This window comes from Pseudonaja textilis, chromosome 2 (genome assembly GCF_049901715.1).
Source record: "Pseudonaja textilis isolate UNSWEBS1 chromosome 2, rPseTex1.2, whole genome shotgun sequence".
NCBI classification, from domain to species: Eukaryota; Metazoa; Chordata; class Lepidosauria; order Squamata; family Elapidae; genus Pseudonaja; species Pseudonaja textilis.
In genome coordinates, this window is record NC_141991.1 from 256,828,322 (window position 1) to 256,851,111 (window position 22,790).

At 60.4% G+C, this 22,790-nt stretch overlaps 1 protein-coding gene across 1 annotated transcript in view; it reads left to right on the forward strand.

Moving 5' to 3' along the window:
- UNC13B (unc-13 homolog B) overlaps positions 1-22,790 on the forward strand; it is a 112,979-nt gene that overhangs the window by 41,151 nt on the left and 49,038 nt on the right. Inside the window, 4 exon segments of the mRNA XM_087923234.1 lie at positions 1,051-1,176; positions 12,361-12,626; positions 12,985-13,232; positions 13,788-13,958. Of these exon segments, the coding sequence (XP_087779360.1) occupies positions 1,051-1,176; positions 12,361-12,626; positions 12,985-13,232; positions 13,788-13,958 (811 nt within the window).

The following is a 22,790-nucleotide window of genomic DNA, read 5'->3' on the forward strand; positions in this document are numbered from 1 at the left end:
GACTAGGTGACTGCAAGGAATATACTGTATTTTTCGGTGTATAAGGTGGTGTGAAGTATAAGACACACCTAGCTTTTGGGGAGAAAACCAAGGGAAAAAAATCTGCCACTGGCCTCCTTGCAGCAACCAGCCGGATCAGCTTCAGCACAGCCTGATTAGCACAAGCAGCTGATTGTCGGTTGGATCGGCCCCCCGACAATCAGCTGTTTCAAGCTGCAGGAATTGCCATCGCCTATTGCTGCCTCCGTGCGTCCGATTTTCAGACTGTTCTGAGTGGCAGGGATTGGAAATGGGGCCGGAAAGGGGGCACATGGAGGCCGAAAATGGGGCGCACGAAGGCGGCAATAGGCGATGGCAATCCCTGCAGCCTGAAACAGCTGATTGTCAGGGGGGGCGATCCAACTGACAATCAGCTGCTTGTGCTAATCAGGCTGTGCTGAAGCTGAAACAGGCTGTTTGCTGCAAGGAGGCAAATCGCTGGGAGGCAGAGGCCGAAGGGTGGGGGCGGCAGGTGGGCGGGGCTTCGGCAATATTCACTGTATAAGACACACAGACATTTCCACCCTCTTTGGGGAGTGGAAAAAGTCCATCTTATTCTCAAAAATATGGTAATTCCTTCCCTCTCCATCCCTCTTGGATGAGAAGCAAAACGTTTGAAAGGAGGAAGAAAGTCCAGCTGCCTTTTGGAAAAAGCACCTGTGAAGAGTCTCCCTAGACATCAAAGAGAGTGAACGTTCCTTCCAAAGGGCGGAAGGTCCGAAAGGACCTGAGAAGCTCCGCACAAGAGCATCCTCCAGATGTGACCCTCTCAGGGCAAGGAGAGAGAGAGAGAGCGGGGGCGAGAGGGAGGGCCATTGCCACACTCTCGCTCCTCACCGCAGGACCTGCTGCCCCTCATGGCCCCAGCCTGGCTTCGGGGTCTGTTGGGCACCGTCAGGGTCCCACCTCCGCAGATAACGTCCCCATCCTGCGGTGCAGCCCCCGAGCGCTCTCAACTTCCTCTGCTGCTTTCTGTGCTTCTTGTCCCCACCTCGGCCTGGCCTTCTGAAGAAGACACGGCAGCCTAGACTCCACTGGGAGTGGCCAGACCGACCTGGAATCCACGTCACATTCCAGCCAAGTGACCAGCCGCCAGCTGTCCCTAGAAAGCCGGCACTCCTTAGAGTTGTCGGATAGGTGGGTGGTGCTGCCGCAGCCGCAGCTTCCGTGTCGTGTGTCCTGTGGCATGGTGGCTCTGCTTGGCAGGGCGTAATGGTGGCGGGTCCCGGGCGGTGCCTGGTGCTGCATGGCTTCGTTGTTCAAAGGACAGGCTGCTGGTGGGAGAGCGCTGGCCCTGCAGGGTCCTGCCTGGGGGGCGGTCCAGTGGGTGATTGCTGCGGGGGGCAGGGGGGCTACGACAACTCGCCACTGGGCGACTCAGGCGCAGGGCAAGAGCTGCACTACACTTGAAGAAACGGTGGGACAGAATCATGAAAGAAAGGATCCCGTGAAGGAGCGACAAAGCGAAATGCAAATGACGAAAATTAAAATAAGTTTTAACTATCTTAAATGTTTAAATGTTCAATTGTCCTGCAGCGAGTTGGCCGTGGCGAGTTGTCCCGTTTCTGATCCAAATGACCCTGAGCGACCCCTCAGTTCCCGCGACGGGCCCTCCATCGATTCTCCCTTTGGGCTCCTCGTGACGAGGGGCTTGAGAGAACGTTGAGCACAGATGGTTTGCTCCTCTTCGGTTTTCTGTAGTGAATCCGTGTGCTTTACTATGGAAGTGCTGTATATTAGTGGATTATAGGTAGGTCCTGATTGGTGATCGTCCAGCGGCCTTGGCAACTGGGCTAAATTTTGCTGTTGGCCTGAGAGGCTTCGCTGCTCCTCCCAGCAGCTTCGCCCATCAAAGCAAGCCCGTCTCTGGACAGGGAGCGGTTGGAAAGTGCCTTCAGCCCCTGCTGAGATCTGTGGCAGCGTCTTTTTGACAGACCCTTTCAATGCGCCCCTGCGTGTAATAAATGCTTCTGAGCAACAACGCATCACTGCAGTTCCTATGTTAAATGGCTCTGCGGGCCTCCGGGAGCTACGGCTGCAGTGGGGCCTGCTCATTACGGTGGTTATTCTTGGGTGCTGAAAAGCAGGGCAGCCCCTTGACCAGCCTGGTTTTGCTACTTGTTTTGCAGCAGTCATTAAGTGAGGACTGCTGCTGTTAAGTGAACCAGTTCTCTGCCAGGGGGCCGGTTTTGCCGAAAGCCAGAAGTAATTGCTCTGTCTTGGCAAAAGCGTTGTCATTGTGTTCTTGTGTGCACGGGAGGCTGCACATACCTGCGAATGCGGCCTGGTGTCACGTGGCCAAAGTGTGTGTGCACAGTGGGGGGGGAAGACGACCGTCGGAACTTTGAATCCAGTTCGTAAGCAGCCCCCAGGTGGGAACCTCCGACAATCACTAAGTGACTGGTCCTAAACCAGGGACATGCCTTCCATCGGTCACTCGGCTGAGTCCAGAGCCCCCCACCCACCCCCCACCCTGGCCGGGGGTGGAGGAGCCCCCTCAAGGGAAGGAGCCTGCTGAGGTAGGCGGGGGGCTGTTTTCATCCTGCCAGCCCCAGATGAAAAGGGTTGGGGGGATCCTCCAGGAGAATCGCCCTGCTGGGTCTGGAGACCCCCCTCCCCCCGTTTAGGGGGGCTTCCCGTCGTTCCCCCAAAGGATCCTGCTCTTCCCTCTCTCTCTCTCTTGCGCGGAATTGAGAAACGATCGTAATAAAACGGGCGCTTTCTAATCATTAATCAAGGTTAGAATTAAAAGTACATCTTTTAATTATTTCATACTGGTTTATTTTTATTCATAAAGTCCACATATTTATTCTTTGTGAAATTCTTTTATAACAGTTATGTTAAAGTTATTTTTCCATCTTTCTTGCCTTTTCCTCCCCCCCCCTCTTTTTTTCTCTCCCCCTTTTTCCATTACCAGTCAAGGATCTTTAATTAGCCGTGGGAAAGTCAGGATTATTCCTTTTGACCACGATCTGGACCGAGAGGTGTCTGTGGAGGACTATGATGAACTAGGCAAACAGCTAATAGAAGATTTTTTAGAAAAAAGGGCTAGGAATTGGCAGGAGGTAAGGAGGCCTCGGTTCGCCAAACAGGGCAGTGGTGGCCATCTGAAAAATTCCAGGGCCTCACCCAAAATTTGTGTGGAATTAGCACGCCCCGACGCCCTGTCGTATCCAGCGGAATACGATACTATAGACAGGAGAAGGAGAAAGAGGCTGAGAGACAGTGCAGAGTGGAGTGGAGAAGGCCCACTTGAGTGGAGAAGGCCTCAAATCAACGGGAGGCCGAGAATCCCCCGCGAAATCGTTATTTCTGGAAGCAGCAGGAAAACAACCGAACGTAACTCCAGTTACGAAGACGCTGATCTGTATAGCCGCCAGCTCCGGCCTCGGGATGTTGGGGCTCAGCGGTCCGGATGTTGGGATTTGCTTCCATACAGAGAGACCCCCCTGGTCCAAAGCGCCAGGTTCTCTGACAGCCCAGAGAGAAACTGCGACCCTCAGCCAGCCCATTTGGGAGGTGAAGACTGGCTGCACCCAGAAGAGGCAGCCAGTTGTTTCCGGCTGGCTGGAGCCCTTGAGCGGGAAGGCAGAAGCTGGCCTGAGGATCTTGGGGGTTCTCCTGCTTCCCATGAGGAAGGGAAGGGGGAAATGGCCCACGGCTGGCATGAGCCCACGCGTGGCTCTCTCCAGGAACACGGGGCCTTCTTGCCTGCTGCCCAAGCACCGCCGGAGGGAGACCTCAGTACGGTGGACGAGCTGCAGTGCTTAGTGGAGACGGTGTCCGAATACCTGGCCGAAAAGGAGGAAGAGATTAGCAGCTGGGAAGCCCTCCCACAGCAGGAAAGCCGGAATCACGGCCTCCCTGTCCAGGAGGCGGAGGAGGTGGCCCAGGCCAAGCAGGCCAAGGCACCCCCTGCTGTGGAGGAGGAGAAGAAGGAGAAAGAGAAGGAGAAGAGCGACAGCCGAGCAGAGGCCTGCTCGGACGTTCTGGGGATGAAAGACACAGCCCAGTCCTTCTTCAGCTTCCTTACGGAGAAAGTGAGCTCTGGAAAGACGCTGCTCACGTCCTCCGTGGAGAAGTTTGTGTCTTCAGCAGGTGACACGGCAGAGGTCCCCGTGAGGGACTCCTCCAACCCGCCTCATCTGGACGTGGAAGCGGAAAGCAGGCCTGATGTCGGCTTGCCTGAAGAAGGGCTGGCTTCCCTCCCCGAGCAGAGCCGGGCGAAAGTGGCTGGTGTTGCCAACGCGAGTCTCCCAGAAGCCTCTGACAGGGATGGCCAGGCCTGTCCGGCCCCTCCTCCAGCCCTTGACCCTCCTGCAGATGACGCCGAGGGCCCGTCTGCCTTTCAGAAGACAAGTGCAGCTGTGAGCTCTCTCTTGGGCGTGTTCAGTTCTTTAAAAACCACATTGACGGAGAAAAAGGAGCCAAAGAAAGAGACCACGAAAGGGGGAGCGGCCGTAGCAGCTGGACCCTCGCCCGTAAGTGGAGCTGAGGCCAGAGGGAAGCCTGGCACAGAAGACGGCACAGAACCCAGAAGCTCCCCCCTGGAAACAAGCAAGGGGGAGCCAGCAGCTGATCCCACTGGGGGTCCAGCACCCTCCGCCTCCAGCTCCTCTGCTGGCGTCAGCCTGAAAGCGGGTTTTGCTGGCGTGGCTGTTCCCGGGAGGCCAGCGGAGTCTCCCAAAGTCCCCTGCCCCTCAGATGGGGAAACCCCTCCGGAGCCTTTGGCCCTTCGGCCTCCTGAGGACCAACCGCAGGAAGGGCCGAAGGAGGGCAGCCCCCAACCTTCAGAACAAAGGGAATCTCCCGCCGGTTTTTTTAGCCCTCTTAAAAAATGCTTCAGCCTCTTGCCACTTTCCGCCCCCGCTGACCCTCCGGCCAGAGGGACGTCCTTGGGCCTGGGGAAGCAGTGCAAGTCCGAAGACGATGTCAGGAAAGCCAGTTCCGCCAGCAGCAAAGCTCCCTCCTTCCCGTTCCCTGAGAAGCTGCAGGTTTCCTTCCTGGGCAGCTTCAGCTTCTCAGACAAACCGCAGGAAAATAAGGAGAAACAAGGATTCTTCTCTTCGTTCCTGAAAGTTGCTCCAGCTGAGAACCCCGAGGCCCCCAAAGAGGGATCTTGCGGGAGCAATCCAGAGGGTCCCCCCCAGGCTGCCCCCCCAAAGTCTCCGCCAGAGCACCCAGAGGAGCTGAAGGGGAAACCGGGAGCCGGCCCTCAGGAGGAGGGGGCTGCAGGCCCTTCGGAGAGGGTGGAGCATGGCCAGCGTGGCCCCAGGGACCCAAATGGTGTCACAGGCAGAGGAGGAGCAGCAGCCGCAGCCGCAGCCGCAGCCAGGGCCCCCTCGGAAGGTGGATCCGGCCTGAACCCGGCAGGGGGAAACTCAGAGGCGGACAGTGGAGTCGGAAGGGGCCGGACTCTGGCTGATGCCCAGGAAGGTTTCTTTCCCGGACTTTTCCGCTCTCCTCTGCCCACCAGTTTATCCTCCAAGGAAGGACCAGAGGCTCAAGACAGCACAGCCGGCCCGAAGGACCGTTCACCTGGTTTGCTCTCTGGATTGTTTCCCTTCAGTTCAGGGGAAAACCCACCGCCGGGGAAGGTGGAGAAGCCGCACCTGAGCTTTCTGGGTGGTTTGGGGCAGATCTTTGAAAAGAAAGCGGAGGAGACTAATTCCAAAGTGGGGGGCTCTCCAGCGGCACCCCAAACTCAAGAAGGCACCAAGGACCAAGAAGGCGCAGGCAGCTTCCTCAGGAACCTCTTGCACCAGGCGAAAGAGAAGGTGGAAGAGAGAGTGGCCCAAGCGGCCACGGTGGAGGCTGGGTTGCCTGGCGCAGGCAAGGAATCCATTGCCCTCCAGGCAGCATCCGCCCCTCCGAGCAGCCCCCAGAAGAAGACACACTTACCGACAAAACCGGCCCTTTCCAGGAACAACACAGAGCCTCGTGCTCCTCCAGGGCTTCCCCATGAAAACCTGGGGGGGCTTCTCAGATCTTCCTCACGGGATGCCGACTGGCCAGGAGAACCTCCTGCTTTTGAGGAAACCAGGAGTGGGTCCCCCTTGGAGAGGGACTACAACCCCAGGGGTGACCCAGCAAAGACGGTCCAGGCGTCCCTGCCTTTTTATTACGTTTTAAACCGGAATCCCGTCTCCTGGGATGAGGTCCTGACCTGGTCGGAATCTAGCAGTGCAGGAATGAATTTGTGTAAAAGGGATGGGAGCGCCAGTCCAGGCGACTGGAGACCTAGCGACAAGTTTGATCCAGCAGCGATCGATTTTAATGTCGTGTCGCTTAGACCACCCGATTTTTGCCTGGGGGGAAATGAAACGTGGGCAGCTCCTTATTTGAATGGAAGTCTCTCTCCACACATGCTCAACTGCATTTTGGAAGACGGGCCGATAGATTTAAGCCGTTCATCTGCTTATGGCACTAATATGTGGACCCTAATTGATCAGGAGGCCCTGAACATGGAAGACCCTTGGCTGCTGGGCCACTGCCCGGAGCCCCTGGACTGGCTGGTGCCTCTGCTGCAGGGAGTGTGGTGGCCGTCGGAAGACGGTGATTATGGTTACTACATATACACTGATGGTCAGTATGTTTACTCCCTACTCACTGATTCTACTGGGCAGTATGTCTACATCTGCACCTCCGATATTTACCCTCATCCAGACAGCTGGGAGGACAGTGACCTGGAGGGCTCTTGGCAAACGGTTGAGTCGGGAGGAGACCTGGTTTCCGTTTGCGGCTTCAAAGTGCCCCTGGAAGATGAGTTATTCTGGTTGGATGAAGAGGAAGAGTGGGAGGGTTATTTTGTAAACAAGCCTCTTGATTTGTCTGTAGCTTTTCAAAGAAGGGACAAGTTTATGAACGTAGAAACCTTTTCCCAAGTGTTCGAGGAATCGGCTTACCACCAGAAAGAGAAGCCTTTGGACTTCTCAGGGTACGGGCTTCTGCAACGCAATAAAGGGGCCTTTGTGCCTGAGGAGAAGAGGGAAGGGTCTGCAGAAGACGCGCCCTTTGACCTCCGGGCACATTTCAGGATGGCCTCTGGCGGGGGGCTAAAGGAGGAATTCCAAGCCAAGTCGCTGGATGTGGCTCCTACGACGAGCATTTCTGAAAGTCAGCAAGCCAAACCTTCTGGCCTTCAAATCTTTAAAGCTGCCCCCAAGTCTGACCTCCCACCTGTGTCCCTTGCGGAAGCAGAGACAGCCAAAGAAGATGAGAAGGGCCCAAGCCACAAGGTCTTCTCCTCTTGGCTTTCTGCCTTGGGTGGGCTGATGGGCCAGGGCTCAGGGAAGGACGTCGAGATGCTGGAGGATGCGGCAGAGAAGGACCAGGGCCCACGCTTGAGGTCTCCTGCCACACCTGGAACACCAGCCAGGAAGAAGGGAGAAGCTCAGCCAGAGCCCCTGCCTGTTTCCACTGCCCAAGAAGAGGCTGCGGTTGCCCTGCCTCCCCCCAAGAACAGGGCTCCCCTGCGCAGATCCGCCTCCCCGTTCGGCCGGGGTCTCACTTGCGACACAATCGCCCAGCCGGACATCAATGCCAAAGCAGCTGCAGGGTCCCTGGGAGAGCCCGAGAACACGTGGCCAGCCCTGAGCCAAATAGCTGCTAAGGCCAAGGAGACCCTTTCGAAGAGTGACCTCAAAACTGGGGGCCCCGGAGAAGGCCCCCTGCCCCCTGCAGAGCCAGGACTCCTCGGTCTCTTGAAGTTGCAGGGAAGCAAGCCTCCATCGCAACCTTGCCCAACCTCTCAGCCCCATCAGGTGAAAAGCAAGACCCAGGGCCAGGCAGAGCCCCCGGGGGCCCCGTCCTTCTTTGGCTCCATCAGGGGCTTTTTCACCAAGGAGCCAGCCCCCTCCTCATCTGACAGCCCCGCCCCAGCCCTGAGCAACGGGCAAGTAGCCCAGGCACTGGCTCAGGAACCCAGTGTGGGTCCTGCGTCTGAGGTGGGTGTCTCTTCAGAGCCACCTGGGGCAGGAGGGGCCAAGGAGGGCCTCTTCCCTAAGGAGCAGCCCCCCCAAAAGGCCGGAGAGAAATCGGCCAGGGTCAAGGAAGCGCCTCCTGCAGAGGCTGAGCAGGCAGCCAACTCACCCGCAAGCCCTGCAGTGGGGCGGCACAGCCCACCCCCAGAAGAGGGAGGCCTGCTCAGGAGCCTCTCCGGGTTGCTGGGGGACTCGGCAGCAAGGAAGTCCAGTTCCTTCAGCTCCAGCTGGTTCTCCTTGATGGACAAAGGGCAGCCGGGAGCCTCGCCTGATAAGGTCCAGCCAGAGGCGGCCAGGCAGCCCCCCGAGGAACCGGGGCCCAGACTCCCCTTTGGCTTGTCCCAAGCTGCCCCTCCAAAGCCTCGGCAGACAACCGGCAGCTGGGCTATTTCCTCCCTTTTCCCTGCCTCCAAGAAAGCCGCTGCCCCGGCCCCAGCGCCTGTGCCCCCCCAGGCTGCCAGAGGTCCGGAGCCAGAAGGCCTGTTCAAGATCCCCTTCGCTGCCAAGAAAGGGCTTCCCAACAGCTCCAGCTTCAGCTTCTTCCGTTGGGCCGCCTCCTGCCCCGAAGAGCCCCCGCCTGCTCCTGACAGAGGTCCCCTCGCCAAGCCACCTCCAGGGCAAGGGAAGGAGGAACCACTCCCGGGGCAATCCGCTTCTGCTGGGGCTGGCGTTGGGACGGCCAGGAAACCGGTTGTGGAGGAGAAGGGCTCCATCTCCGGGGTTAGAGACGCTGTGCTGGGCACCCAGGAAGCTTATGGCTTGCAGAACGGGGCGAGGGAAGCCAGCCCCCCAGTGGCCGAGGAGGCCAGGGAATGTGCCTCAGGAGGACCACTTGCGGCCAGCCCCTCTCTCCAGAATGCAAAGCAGGAAGACCAGCCTGAGCCTGCCTGCGAAGGTCCTGGAGTCCCGGAGGAGGGGACTTGCTCCTCTCCAGAAGTCCCAGAGGTTGCGGAATGGTTGCCCCAGAGTCCAGCTGAGCGGGAGGAGACGGAGGGCTGTTTGTCTGAGAAGGAAGCCGCCCCCCTTCCAGATGGGAACGAAGCTTTGGAAAACACCGAACCCCCCGGGTCGTCTTCGGATCAGAGGAGAGCTGCTGTCCAAGGCTCGGGCCAGGCGGTGGTGCCGGAGCCCCCGCAAGGGCTCGGCCCTCCTTCCCCGGCTGGAGCCCAGCAGGCTCAGGGCCAGGAGCCTTTCCCCAAGGTCCCACTGGGGGGGGGGAGCCGGACAGGCTGAAGGCGCCCGAAGAAGCTACCAGCAACAAGTCTGTTCTAGATTCCTCCGTGGAGACATTTTCAAGCTTCTTCACCAAAATGAAACCCACGAAAACATTCTCTGACTTTCTGGGCAGCCCACGGCAGGCTCCAGGCACCCCCAACCTGCAGAAGAAGAGTGCCTCCTTTTTGGCAGTGCATTTCAGCCGGGGGCCTCCCTCCTTGTTCACCGGCAGCCTCTTTGGCTTCTCCAAAGGAGCCGCGGAACAGCCTCCTTCGAAAGCTTCCACGCCTGCCAAGCCTCCCCGCGTGGACTCGGAGGCGAAAGGAGCGGCGGTCTCAGTTCCAGGGAAGGAGCCTCTCCCCTCCACCCAAGAAGGCAAGGGGGCAAGGAGTGGCCAGGGCTCGGAAGCAGGACGCTCAGGGCAAGAGCCAAGTCTGGGGCCGGAGACCGAGGCCAGAAGCGTCTTGAAGGAGGATGGGCTGTGGAGCCTGGCAGGAGAAGCTCTCCCTGGGGATCTGGAAAGGGAAGCCAGCCAAAAGCCAGACGTTTGCCACAAGCCTGAGCCGAATGCTCTGGATTCCTTGACCTCAGAGAAGAGCCAAGGCCCCGAAGGGGGGCAGGTGGACCTCCTAACTTCGGATGAAGTGAGGGAGGCCGATACGTGCGCCCAAGTTTCCAGCAAGGTAGCGGCAGCAGAATCTGTTGCAGTGCTGGAGGAGGCCAAAGCAGCGACGCTGGAAGAGGAGGAGGCTGGCCCTGCTACGCCGAAGCAACTGCATCTGGAATCCCAAACTGGCTCTCCTCTTGGCCAGGAGGGTGGGGGAAACACGCCTGGGCGGGAAGCCAAGGCGGAAGACAGCGTGAGCCAGCCGGGCGTGGATGAATCCGCAGCCGTAAAGGCACAAGCCAACACCTGTCCACCAAACGGAGGTGGGAGCCTAGGAGTGGCAGCTGAAACGGTTGGGAAGGAGGAGAGCCCTGATTTGGACCATGAAGGTGCGGACATCAGTGTCCGTGATGTGAAGCCTCTCCCCGTTGAGCAGGAGGAGGTTCCAGCCCCCAGGGAGAAGCCTCTGGGCGTTGAGGCCTTGGAGGGCCCCCCCCCCAGATAAGGAGCCTGGCGGTGCCCCTGCCGCAGAGGCCAACAGCGCCACATCCGTATTTGAGATGTTAAGCAGGCCCCCTTGGCCCAAGTTCGGCTTCGGGTCTTCCGGCAGCACCATCAAACCGATGGGCTCCTTCTTCTCGCCTGCAGCTGACAAGAGCCCCAGGGCTGAGCCAGGTCTCCGGCCCGTCTTGGGCAGCGTTTCTTCCGCTCTGTTTGGTGGAGGAAGCGATGAGAAGGGGGAGAAAACGGGGAGCCTCCAGGAGACGGTGTTCGGCAGGAAGCTGGACTTCTCCCTCCCTTGGCAGAAAGGCCCGAAAGAAAAGGAGGCGAAGGAGGAACCTTCCTCCAAGCAGGGAGCCCCCTGTGGTGGCTCCTCCGGTCTGGAGCCCTCGGGCAGCCCTGAGCAGGCATTGATGGGGGCAGGCCGGCTGGGGGGTCCAGTCCCCGAGTCCAGCCCCCCACCCGTGCAGGCGGACAGCTCAGGCGAGACGTTCTTGGGGGCCAGGACTGCTCCTGCTGCGGCCGAGCCCGGCCCAGGCCTGGAACTGGAGGACCCAGGGCAGGAAGAGGGCCCGAGGGCCACTCCTGGGGGCCCTCCTGCCCCGACCCTGGAAGAAAAAGAAGAAGAAGAAGAAGAAGAAAAAGAAGAAAAAGACGGGGACCCGGCCTCCATTCCTGGCCAAGCAGAGCAGAAGGACGCCGTCACTTGCCCAGAGGAGGAGCCCCATGGTGCTGGGCCTCGGCCGGTGGAGGAGAGCAGCCCACGACCGCCCCTCGAGCACAGGCCAGTAGCAAAGGCAGCCCATAAATGGAGGCGGCCGGTCCATTTATGGGGCAAGAGCCCCGGTCAGAGGCCTCTGGCCCATCCCTCCGGCCTCTTGCGGCTGCCGGTCCCTGGCGGGAGGCGGAGGGGTGACCTTGAGCCCGTCCCTCCCTCCCTCCCTCCCTTCGTGTGTCCGTCTTTGAACGTGGATTTTGTAAGTCTTTGCAGACCTGAGGGGGGTTTCTGAGAACAGCCCACGGCTCCCACTCGCCAGGGGAGGCCCTACGCAAACCCTCCCGTGGGAGACGGCTCTGCTCTTCTGCCAAGGGCTGAGGGGGAGGCAGAATGGATTGGGGGTGCGGAGGCTGTTCTGGGATCCCCCGCCACCCGGCTGCCCCCCCACCCGCTTTTCCTCATGGCTGCCCAGTTGTGTCCAGTTGGGAGCGGCCATCAGGGCTGAGCAGTGGCTGTGAGGGGCCGAGGGGGCATCTCGGGGTCTCTGCTCTTCCCAGGGGGTTTGGGGGTGGGCGCTGACCGTTTCTGGGGCCACCCACAGCTGCCGGCTGTGCTGCTGGTCTGGGCATCCGGTTTCCGGCCTCAAGTGGTTCTCGGCCTCCTCCCGGGGCCGTGTGGACGAATCCTGTGAGCCTCCCCAGGCCAGCCCTGCAGTGCGTGGCTCCTGCTCCGCCCCGTCGTCCGCTCTCTTCCCCTTCTCCGCTTCCCTCCGCCTGGCTGGCTGCAGCCTTTGCCAGCCCGGAAAGAATCCAGATTCGTAGACCTTCTGACTAGCCGACCCCAAACACCATGGTGCACAGCCCTCCCCCCATTGTCCATGGGACTGGCAATTGCTTCTTCCAGCTGGGGGTGAAGGGCGGCTCAGGCCCCCTGGGCTGAGCTGGTCTGCAGGGGGGGAGCAGGAAGACTGGGGGGAGGGGCCTGGGCTCTGGGGGGGCGGAGACGGGAGACCCCCATTATTTCTGGGGTCAGAGGCCGCCTCTGGCGGGGGGAGAAGCTCAAAGCCTGGATGCTCGGCTGAGGTCTGGGAATTGGGGAGCCCTGCAGACTCCCCACCGGGTGGGTGTGGAAGAGGGAGCCTCCCCTCCAGCAAGTCCCTGATCCCCTCCCCCTTTTGGGGGGGGCTAGCTAGCCCTGCTCCCCGCCCCCCCGGCTGCTTCTCCATTCCTTGCCCCCACCCCGAGTTCTGCACCCTCACCTGCTCTTTCTCTCTCCCCCCTCCCCTCCCCCCCCAACAGTCCTGCCGGCAGTAGCAGGTTCGGCTCCTCCGGCAACCTGAGTGCGGGCAGCTCCCAGCCGAGCGAGCCGGAGCAGGGCAGCCCCCCCGGCTCAGAGCACGAGGAGGAGGAGAAAGAGGAGGAGGAGAAACTCCCGGAAGCCGTGGCCCCGACCCTGCCGGACGTCCAGGAGCCCCCGAGCCAGCCGGGGCCGAGTCCGAGGACGGAGAAGAAGAGAAGGCCAAGGGAGGACAGGACCCCGAAAGCTGCTCCGGATCCCCAGGCAGGTGGGAAACTCCGCCTACTCTGGGCCCCGTGGGATCAGCCTCCCCCACTCGCTCCAGGGGGAGGGGCGGCTGTGGACCCCGCGGGCCTTTCCTGCCCCCTGGGGACCCCTGAGCCGCCTGGCTTGGCTGGTTGGCTTGGAGCCCCCGCCCGGGGAGGCTGCTCAGCCCTGGAAGCAGCTGAAGTGGTTGATGTCATCCCCATGCCCCCCGGTCTCCTCGATTCTAGTTTTTATGCAGATATTAATTTTAGTCATTTTTATATTTACCTTTTTCCCGTCTCGTAAGGCACCCGAACTCGCCTTCTGTCGGGGGGGGAGAGGCAGCTTACAAGTCTTTTGGGCTTCCCCTCCCCCTCCAGTCAGAAGGGCAGCTGTGGGCATCCGGGCAGAGCCCCAGGTGACCCCTGACTGCCCACCTGGCCTGGCCACCTCCCTGGGGATCGTCCCCTTCCCTTGTGGGATACTCCGGAAGAACTCGGCCCCCTCCTCTGCCTGGCGGCCCCTCAAAGGCCCCGCTTCCTCCAGAGAAACACCCAGAAAGCCACCTTCCTCCTCTTCACTTGGCCCTCTGCGCCAGCCCCCCCTCCTGCCCCCTCGCTCCCCTAAAGTATTAGCCCCCCACCTCGTATCCAACGGCTCTGGGGGGTTCCCAACAGAAAGGCGTTTTGGAAAAACCATTTAAATCGTCCATTGTAAAATAACACGCAAGGCGGGCAGAGGAGGGAGCTGGAGGGGGGTTGAGGGGGATTAGATTTTAATTAGCCACCCCCTCCTGTGGGAAACACCCCCATAGGTACCCCAAAGCCGCCTGGCAGAGCTGGGCCTTCAGTCCGGAGGGCGGGAGCCGCGGCAGAGGAGACGGCTGTCAGACACAAGGGATGCCACATTCGAATTCTGACTGAGGGGGCGGTGGGCGCCTGGCTCTCTTGCTCAGAAGGGAGAGCCGAGGGCATCCCGCAGGGAAGGGCTTCTGCCTGGGGGGGCTTTTGCCCTGGTCTCGGGGTGAAAAACCAGGTGAAAAACCCACCGTGGAGCAGAGCCTGGAAAGGGGCGGCATCTTCGTCCCATTGACCAATCATTGCACTCCATATTGTTCCGCACTTTCTGCTGCGCCCACGGTGCAAACGTGCAGCCGTGGAAGTGCAAATCCTTCTAATTCCAGTTTTCTCAGTTGAAAAAAACCACCACTCAATTTCACGTTTGCTCTTTTCCCTTCCTTTCCCGCTCTTTGTTCCTTGCCAGCCTCCTGGATGAAAACGAATCGCTGCTTTTTGCTCCGGCGAGAGCCCGTTGGATCCGAGCTATCACCAAGGTCCGGCTCCAGTTCCAGGAGGTAAGGGCAGTTCTTCCCCTCCCTCCGTTTCTTGGCATGAAGAGTCTTGGGGGGGGGGGTCGTGTCTTTCTTTGAGGGCTTTTTCGGGGGTCCGAGAAGCCACTCCCGAGGCTGGGCAGCCTTCAGTGGCCGAGACCAGAGGCCTTTCCTCAGCCCAGGGATGCCCCGCCTGCGTGAAATCCAGTTGCTCCTGAGAGGATTGGGACCTGCTTTCCAGGGAGCGGGATCTGTGTTTCGGGGTGCCCCAGTGGGTCCCAGATATGCAGGCAGCACCTGCATGCTTTGGGGCACCCAATCAAAAGAAGTGCCCGTTTCCTGTATGCCAGGGGCGTCCGTCACTTCAGGGCTTCTGGACTTCAACTCCCAGAATTCCCCAGCCAGCGAAGTCCAGAAGCCTTAAAGGGGCCACGGTTTCACACCCTGGGGGTAGGGACCCATCTGGGGGATTCCTGAAATGTTTGCTGTGGACTGTGGCCGGGTTTCCTCCCGTGGTGCTTCTGTGGCACGCGGATCAAGAATGGGGGTCTGTTGTTCGAAGCCCCCGACGCGCTTTGTCCTCCCTCTTTGGAGCTGCACTGACCCTCTTCCCGGGTTGGGCAGTGGAAGAAGTCTTTTGTAAAATTGCGTGTCACAAACAGCCTTCACAGCAAGAGTTTTTGTGAGTTTTCTCACTTTTTCACTTTGCTCCAGTCGATCCTGCTCGTTGTTTCGTTTTGCTTTGCCCTCTTTGGTGGGGGAGCCGAGAAGCGCTTCTGCCTTGAGGGGGGAGCTTCGTGGGCTGGGGGATGTGGGGGGTCGGGGCATCATCCGGGGGATACGGCGGAAGCCGGCCAGCTGTTGGGGGATGCTGAGCGGACGCCTCCCTCTGTCCTGACCGGGCAGGAGGCTGGACTTGAGAGGTAAAACCTAGGCCTGGCAGAGATCCCAGTTGTGCCTGCTGGGCTTTGTGGTGGCTTCGCTTCCTCCATGCATATCTGACTTGTAGTCCCTTGCACCAGACTTCCCTTCCTTGCCTGGTGAAGGGACGTTGTGCTAATCTATCGCTGGTTCTCCCCCAGGCCTCGGCCCTGGGGGGGGCCGCACATGGCTGCACCCAAATAGGAGGCTCACAGAAGACTCGTTAGAAAGACGGTGCAGTGCATTGGCCAAGGTGTGCTGCCCAGGCTCACACAGCGTGCTAAGCCTAAACCATGGTTCTCAGTTGACCGGGAGGTGACCCATGGACTGTGGGGCAGGTGCTGCTGCTGGCAGGGATCCAGCGTTGGCCTCCCCATCCGTAGCCTTCTTGGAAACCTCTTGCCTCTCAACTGAACAGCCTCGGAGGGGCTTGGAGGGGTCCTGGGGCAGGGGGCTTGTCTGGCAGCGCGGTGGGCAGACTCCAGGTCTCCTCTGATCAATGCTCTGAGACCTGGGACCTGGCTGTTAAAACCTGGCTCTCCCCGCAGGCATTGAGGCCAGAAGTGGCTCCGTTTGTTGGGCCGAACCCTGCAGGATTGCAGGTGTTGGTTGCATATCAGTTGGCACATCTGATCGCTGCCCAGAGTTATGCACTTAAGGGGACGGCATGAATAAAAAAAAAGAAATTAAAACAATTTGCGGGAGGTTATGCGCCAACTGGGCTTTGGGTGCCCGGAAAGGAGCGAGTTCAGATTGGCCGGGTTCCGTTGTGCCCCAAAGGATGGAGCTCTTGGGCGTCTCTTGGCCGGAGCCGGCATTCGGACCCCCAGCAGAGGGACCCCTTTGCAATGGAGACGTGCCCAGCCTGCCCCCAGGAGGGGAGGAGGGAGCAGTCGGGGGCTGCCCAGGACGAAGAGAAAACGGGGAGAGCCAAGGATTGAGTCGTGAAGAGAGAGAGAGAGAGAGAGCCGTGAGGATTCCTCCCGGAGAAGAGTGTGAAATCAACACACGGCCCTCCTTCCCCTGGAGCAGAAGAAAGGCCGCCGGCCCATCCATCCCGCCACAGCTGGCCGGAGAGAAGAGGAGGGGGCCCCCAGACCTGCCCCACTTTCGAAGCTGCCTCCTGCAGCCCATCCAGGAACTTGTGGACGGAGAAGAGGTTTCCACGGACACAAAAGAGCCGCTGTCCGGCCAGGCAGCGAGGGGCCCCCTCTCCCCTTTGAATGGCCGTGGGGTGGGGCGCTTGCCACGCCACCCACCCCCTGCCTCCCGCTTCCCAGAGGCTTCGGCCTGGCGATGGAGGAACGCTTGGAGCTGATGGGAGGAGAGGTTAGCAGGCAGCCCCTGCACTGCAGGGCGTGTGGCTGAACACCCCCCCGGGTCCAATCCCCTGCAGTGCACAGGCAGCCCAACTAGGCCTGCTGGCCAGGGAATTCTGGGCGTTAAAAGTCCACTCGCCTGAAGGCAGCCCAGGCCGAGAGACCCCCTCCCTCCCTGGCCGTTTCCCGAGGACCCTCCCCTTCTCTTCCTGCCCCGTGGGAGCTCTCGGCCGCCGCTCTGCCAGGGAGCCCCATATGGCTTCTGGCCCAGTGGGCTGAATGAGCCGCCTCTGCCAGGCACAGGCGGGGAGGGCAGCGGGCAGGTTGCCTTTGCCCCTCTGCAAGGTTTTCCATCCTTGGGCATTGGGGGGCCCTTCGCACTGGGCCCTGTGGCACTGCCAGCACCCACCTCCCTCCTCCCATTCGGGGAAGACGGGTCTTGTGTAAGGAGGGGAGAGGCCCACCCGTCCCGGTGCCAAGGCCCCTAAGCCGCCTTCCCAGAAGGTGGATTTCCTGGCGGGGGAAGCAGTGCTGGTGGGGAGCCAAGGGGGCCCCGAGGAACCCCTTCTCCCGCCCAGGGCAGGGTCCCCCAGGGTGGAGGGTGGGGGAGGGGCCGAGGCGTGCTCGGCTGTGGCTTTCTTGCCACTCCTCTAGTTGCGCCCCGGAGCTCTCCAGGTGGCTTCCCAGTGAGGGTGCCCGATGCGATCCAGCCAGAGCCCCTCCCAGGACTTCCGATCATTGTCGGAAGGGGCCACAGGAGAAGCCCGTCTGGGGCAGCCTCCTTCCGTGCTGTGATGGGGAGGGGGCTCCGGGGCACGCAGGCCAGTGGGCTGAGCCTGGGCTGGGGGGGCGGGAGGCAGAGTCGACCTCAAAGAGACTCAAATCCCAGCCGGACGAACCCGGGCTGGAGAGCAGAGCTTCCCGCCCCAATTATGCAATAGCAGCCGGTCCCGGCCCCCTCCCCAGAGCGTGGAGCGTCCGGCCAGAGGGGGCGCTGCTCCGCCAGCTCTCGCCGCCTCCTGCTCTGCCAGCCCACCGGCCCCCTCCTTTCCGGAGAGGCTGCCGTGGCTCCACTCGGCGGTTCTTGCCTTCCAACCGCTAAGAAGACGGAGGGATTCATTTGTTCCTGGGCAGGGGGCAGGCGGGGAGGGGAGCTGCTTTGGGCAGCAAGCGAGGCAGCGGCAGCACCTGAGCGCGGCGGTCGCCTCCTCCTCCTCCTCTTCCTCCTCCTGAAGTCCAGCAGGGAGAGAGCATGAAGTTAAGAGCTGCTCGGGAGCCTCCTGGGTGTCGGGCGGGCGGCTGAGTCCCTCCCTTTGAAGGACCCTGGAGAGACAGAGAGAGAGAGAGGTAGGGGGGGGCTCTCCTGGGCTCGGACGGGCTGGAGGGGGCAGTTGTGCCCTCCCAGAAATGTGGCCATTGTGGGGGTCTGGGAGCACGAAGGAGCCCCACACCCAACGGGTCCGGTTGTGCATCGTCTCTGCTGCTGGCGAAGGAGGCGCCTCTCTCGGGTCGCCTGGATTCCCTCGGGGGTTCCCAGCACCATCCTGAAGGTGAGTCCAGGCGGGGAGGGGCGCGGACCTCCAGCCGCTCAGAGTTCTGGAGGAGCCGCACGGAGCTCTCCGGGGAGCCCCACCCGTCACCGGAGGAGCTGCGGCCGTGTCTCCAAGGAGGAGCTGCTCCTTCGGGCATCCGCCGAAATCCGCGCCCATCTTTTCCCGGCTGAGTGTCTGAGAGCTGCGTGGTGGAGAGAGGTGGCTGTTTACTTTTGCTTCTCGCCTGATTCGTGTTGGTTGGTTCTATGCCGAGTTCTGCCTGAGGTCCACGTGTTCTGGCTTCAAAGGAGCGTTTCGGAGGGCTGGCTGTCCAGGAGTCCAGTTAACGGCTTTGCCCAGGAACAACCTCCACAAGTGCACGGCAGGGGCTCCGAACCCGCACAATCCCACAGCAGATCTTTCCAGCTGGTCCTTTGGGGCTTTGTCCGCCCCCCCCCCAAGGAACCTGAAAGCCCTTCGGTGCTGAAGGGGCTGCCTTGTCCCGGGAGGGGGGGCTTCTCCCCCTTGTGCCTCAAGCCGGGGGCTGCGTGGGGCTTCTCTGCCGCAGCTGGGTGAGCAGGCAGGGCCGGGAGAGGAGGCTGGGGCCCCACACGGGGAAGGGTCTCTTGGGTGGGGGGAGCAGGATTCGGCCTCTGGTTTCCCTCCAAGAGGAGGGGGCTTCTTTTCAAGGAGGGGCCATGGCTGCTCTTAGGATCCCCGGCTGCTGGCAAAGACCAGCCCAGATCGGTCACTTCCTCGGACTCTCAGCCCCAGGCCAACTTTGGTGGGTTTCGAACGTTCAGCCGAGCCCCCTGGCAGCCTGGGCAGCCGCTCTGCACATGGGCCTCGGCTGGCATCCCGAGTTGGCCGTGGGCTTTTCAAAGGAGGCACAGCAGCCTGTGGGAACCGAGAGCCCTTTGGGGGGCTGAGAGGGTCAGGAGCTGCAGAAGAAGAGGGGGGAACCGATGCCCGTTGCCTGCCCAGCCCCACTGGGCTTCCCCCGGAGAGGGAGCTTCATCTGCCGGGCACCATTTAGGGGCACCCGAAGACTTTGATCCCAGACTTCAGCAGGCTGTGTTCATACAACGTGCTGAACCGTCATGTCTGCGGAACATGCTGAGCTGGGTTAGGTCTAATCTTGGGGGGCCCTGGGGGAAGGGAGGGAGGGTTAGGGGAGCCCAGCGCGATTTCTTTGTAGTTAGGATCCTGTCTTGAATCCAGGAAATAGGTCAGTTCAGTCCCTAGTTCTATCACGGGTGGCGTGCATTTTGGGCGTGCTGGTCACTCGGTCAGCTGGCTTTGCTTGGGGCTGCTTGGATTGCGCAAAGCCAGGAGGTCAGGGAGCCCGAGGGCGGCTTGAGCTCCGCACTTGGGTGTCACGTTGGATGCCCTTCCTGTGGTCACCCATCCTTCTGACCGCCTGTGTTGCCACTGTGGCCTTGCTCTCGGTCAGTGGGGGACCCCAGCTCCCAGGGTCCCCAGCCGGCATCTGGCAGGGGTCAGCTGGGGAAGGTTGAGGGGGCTCCAGGACAGGCCCAGGTTGGTTTGGTTCTGCTGGAAATATCCTGGGCACCGGGAGGCTGTACCGGCTGGGCTCTGGGTGGCGACGGCTGCTTCCCCTGCCTCTCCGCGTTTCCTTATTTGCATTCCTCGCACTTCCCCGTCTTCCTGCAATCAAGATTAAGTCACTTTCCGCTGTAAATATTTTGACTTGAGCCCGTGTTCCCCTAATGCAGAATTCTCTCTTTCCACTATTTTCCCCGGCGGGGGGGGGGAGATTCTCAGTCTCCGCGTCTCTCTCTGGGCAGACGGGCGGGTTTTGTCCGCCTCGGAAGGAGCTGCCCGGCCCCTTTGGGGAGCTTGCTTTGGAAAAGAAGCGGCTTCTGGAAGGGGCCACAGGGTGGGAAGGGCCACGTCCGGCCCCAGAGCTGCCAGCGTGAACTGGGAGGCAGGAAGGAGGGCCCAGCGTGTCTTCCAGGCCCCTTTCCTCCGAAGGCGTTCGGCCCTCAGGAGCCGGGCGGGGAAGTGTCGTGCAAGGATTTCCATCTCGCATCAGCATTGCAGCCTGTTGAGAAGGGCTGCCATGGCAACCCTCCCCTGGGCGGTCTCTGGCACAGCCTCCCCTGAACCCGTGGCCCCGTGGGCTGCAGGCGATGAGGGTGGGTTCCTCGGCATCACCCGGAGGGCCCCTCGTGTGGCAGCTCCAAGGGAAGGAAGATCGCCTGAGACCCAGGCCCAGCCTCGGCCAGAGGCCTTGGAGGCTTGGCCACAGGGGGAAGCCCAAGAGGGGGCCGTCCAGAGGTGGCAGAGTTAGCCCAAAGGACTCCCTTGGCTGCTGTTGTTTCTCCCTTTGGAAACGTTTTGCTCCTCATCCCAGGAGCTTCATCAGTTCTTGACGTTCTTGAACAGGAAGAGGAGCAAAACGTCTCCAAAGGGAGAAACAACAGCAACCAGGGAAGTCCACTTGTCCAGTGGGGGAAAAAGCACCTTTGGGACAACCAGGACCTGGATGACCCTGTGGCCGGGGGAAGGTCCTCCGCCTGGAGGGGGGAGGAGGAAATCGCAGGTGTCCCGCCCGGAAGGCCTTGCCCCTTGGCTGCAAAGGGGGGCGGGGAGCCTCCGCATGGAAGCCGGAGCTGGAAGGACCAGGGCGGGGGGGCATCTGGGCCCATTGTCCTCCACGCGGCATGCCCTGCACTGGGGGGACAAGGGGCCGCTGGAGGGGGCTCGGAGGAGAGCGGCCGGCCGGAGGGGGGGTCCCTGGGGAAGTTGGAGGTCTTTGGTCAGTTGAGCTGAGCAGGCGGAACGAGCAGCCCAAGGACCCTGGTTGGGAGAGGCAGTGAAGCCCTGGGAAAGTCTGCCTAGAGCAGCCACCGCCGCAGCCACCGCCTCCCCCTTGCTGGGCTCTCGGTCTGGGCGGCTTCACGAGTCCCTGCCCGGAGCTGGAGCTGAACCAGAAGACGCCCATGGAGGCCCTGCAGCTCCTGCCTGTTGTGGGAAGGCAGGGAAGCCTTTTATTGAGCCCCGTGGGCCCAGTGCAGCCCCAGAGCTCTGTGGTGGGGGGCTCTCAGGGGAGAGGAGGGGAAGAGAGCCCCCTGTCCTGGCTGTCCTGTTGGGCAAGGGAGGGGAGGGCCCAGGCTAGCTGCCTAGGGGGGAGAGCAACACCCTCCTGACACATCCTGCCCAGGGCAGGGGCAGGAAAGAGCAGCCCTGGGTGCTTCAAGGCAAGCCCCCTCCCCTCCCGTCCCCCCACTTGCAGGGAAATGGGCCAGCCCAGCACAATATTGGTCACCGCAAGAGGAAGAAGAAGAGAGCCAGGCGCGGGGGCAACAAGGCAAGCATGCAGAACACGCAGGGTTCGATTGCGCCCGCGGAGAGTCTCAGCCCTCCGGTGGTCAGGGTGGTCTCGAAAGGCCTCGGGGGGGGGGCATCGTTTCCCCTCCGGCAACGGCTTTCGCAAGAGGCAACCGGACTCTCTTGGGGTTTTCTTTGAAAGCGTTTTGCTTCTCATCCAAGAAGCTTCTTCAGTTCTGAAGAGGAGGCGCCTTCCTTATCTCTCTACTGAAAGCCAGCCGAAGCCCCCAGTTTACGCACTGACAAATGCAGCTTAGCCGCCTGAGGCCGCAAGTCGCGTTGAATCATCCTCTCGGCCACCCCTTCTCAGGGAAGAAGAGAAAGGGCCACCATTCTGGATAGATGCTAAATGCTTAGGGTGCAAAGAAGAAGAGATCATCTAGTCCAGCCCTGAGTTGGTAATGTAGTCAGTCAGTGGTTCAGACTGGATGTGGCACTTTGGTCCGCCTATCAAGTCCTCCCCATGGACCTGGGAGAGGCAGCTGCTATTCAAGGGTGATAAGGGTGTCGTTGCAGAATGTAGGCCGTTCCCAGTAAAATTGCCTTGTGCAGTTGGTGGGTGGAAGATTGTGTCCCTTGCCAGTGATGTTTATGTGGTGCACCCAAAGCACCCATCACGGTTGTCGTTCCCTTTCCTTGGGTCTGCCACACTTGTTCTCTCTTTACAGGCCTTTGTGCGTTGTGATCTTCTCCAGTTCTTTCTCTCCTCTTCTGCTGTCTCCACGTATGGCCCCGTCCACTTTCCACACTTTTTTTTGCCTCTCTTATCATCGAGGGTCAAGTCCCGCGGTGTTGCTTGGTGCCTGTCTGTCTGAGTTCTAAAAGTCCCAGAGCACTTTGGTTTCTTCGTTTTCTGTTACTTTCTCTGATTGATGGTCCCACCAGTTCTTGCTTGCTGGAAAATGGTATTTCTTGCAGATCTTCCAAGACGCCATTGTTGCTGCTTTGTCAGGCCGCTGCTTGCAGTCAGCCTGGGTGATCTTGGAGCAGCTAAAGCAGGTGATCCCATGTTTGCCCAGCTTCTTTGCAGAGCCTGCGCTTGCTGTCTCTTGCTGTCGTTTCAATTCTGGCTTTGTATGCCTTTATTCTTAAGGCTTGGCCTCGTGCCGCCAGAATTTAGGCTCTCAATCTCTTCCTTCTCCATTCTTAGTTATTGCCGGGTCTTTTTAATGATGTGCTTGGACGGCTATTGTTTTTAATCTACCGGCCATGTCTCTTTTTCTTCATTTGGTCTTTTTTATGGACTAGGTTGGCCTCCCTGGCGTTTAGTAAGCCTTGGCGGTGTGCTGACTGTGGTGCTTAGATGCTCTGTCCTTCTGCGTTTCCTGCCCCTCTCTTTGGGGGCGGGGGCTTTGTCCTTTCCCAGGTAGAGGAGAGGGGCCCCGCCTGGGGACGAGAACCACTCACGGGGGATGCTGCCTTCCTCTGCCACCGATTCCCCCTGGTTTGCCTCTGCCCTGCTATTCCTGGCAAGGCTTCGGTAGACCCCGGCACTTCTCCCAATTCTGCTTCTGTGAATTCTCTATTTCGTGTTATAAATCGGTGCTGGTCTTGGCCTCTTTTTCTGGACTTTGCTCTTCCCAGAACGGTTGCATCATTTTCAGATATCATTTTCTTGTTGGATTTGATTTGCAATAACAGACCTTTTATTTCTTTGTTTCCGGTCTTTGTTTCTTTGCAATGGGGAAACGCTTTTCCTTCCAGCAGCTGCCCAGGAGGCCCATCCAGCA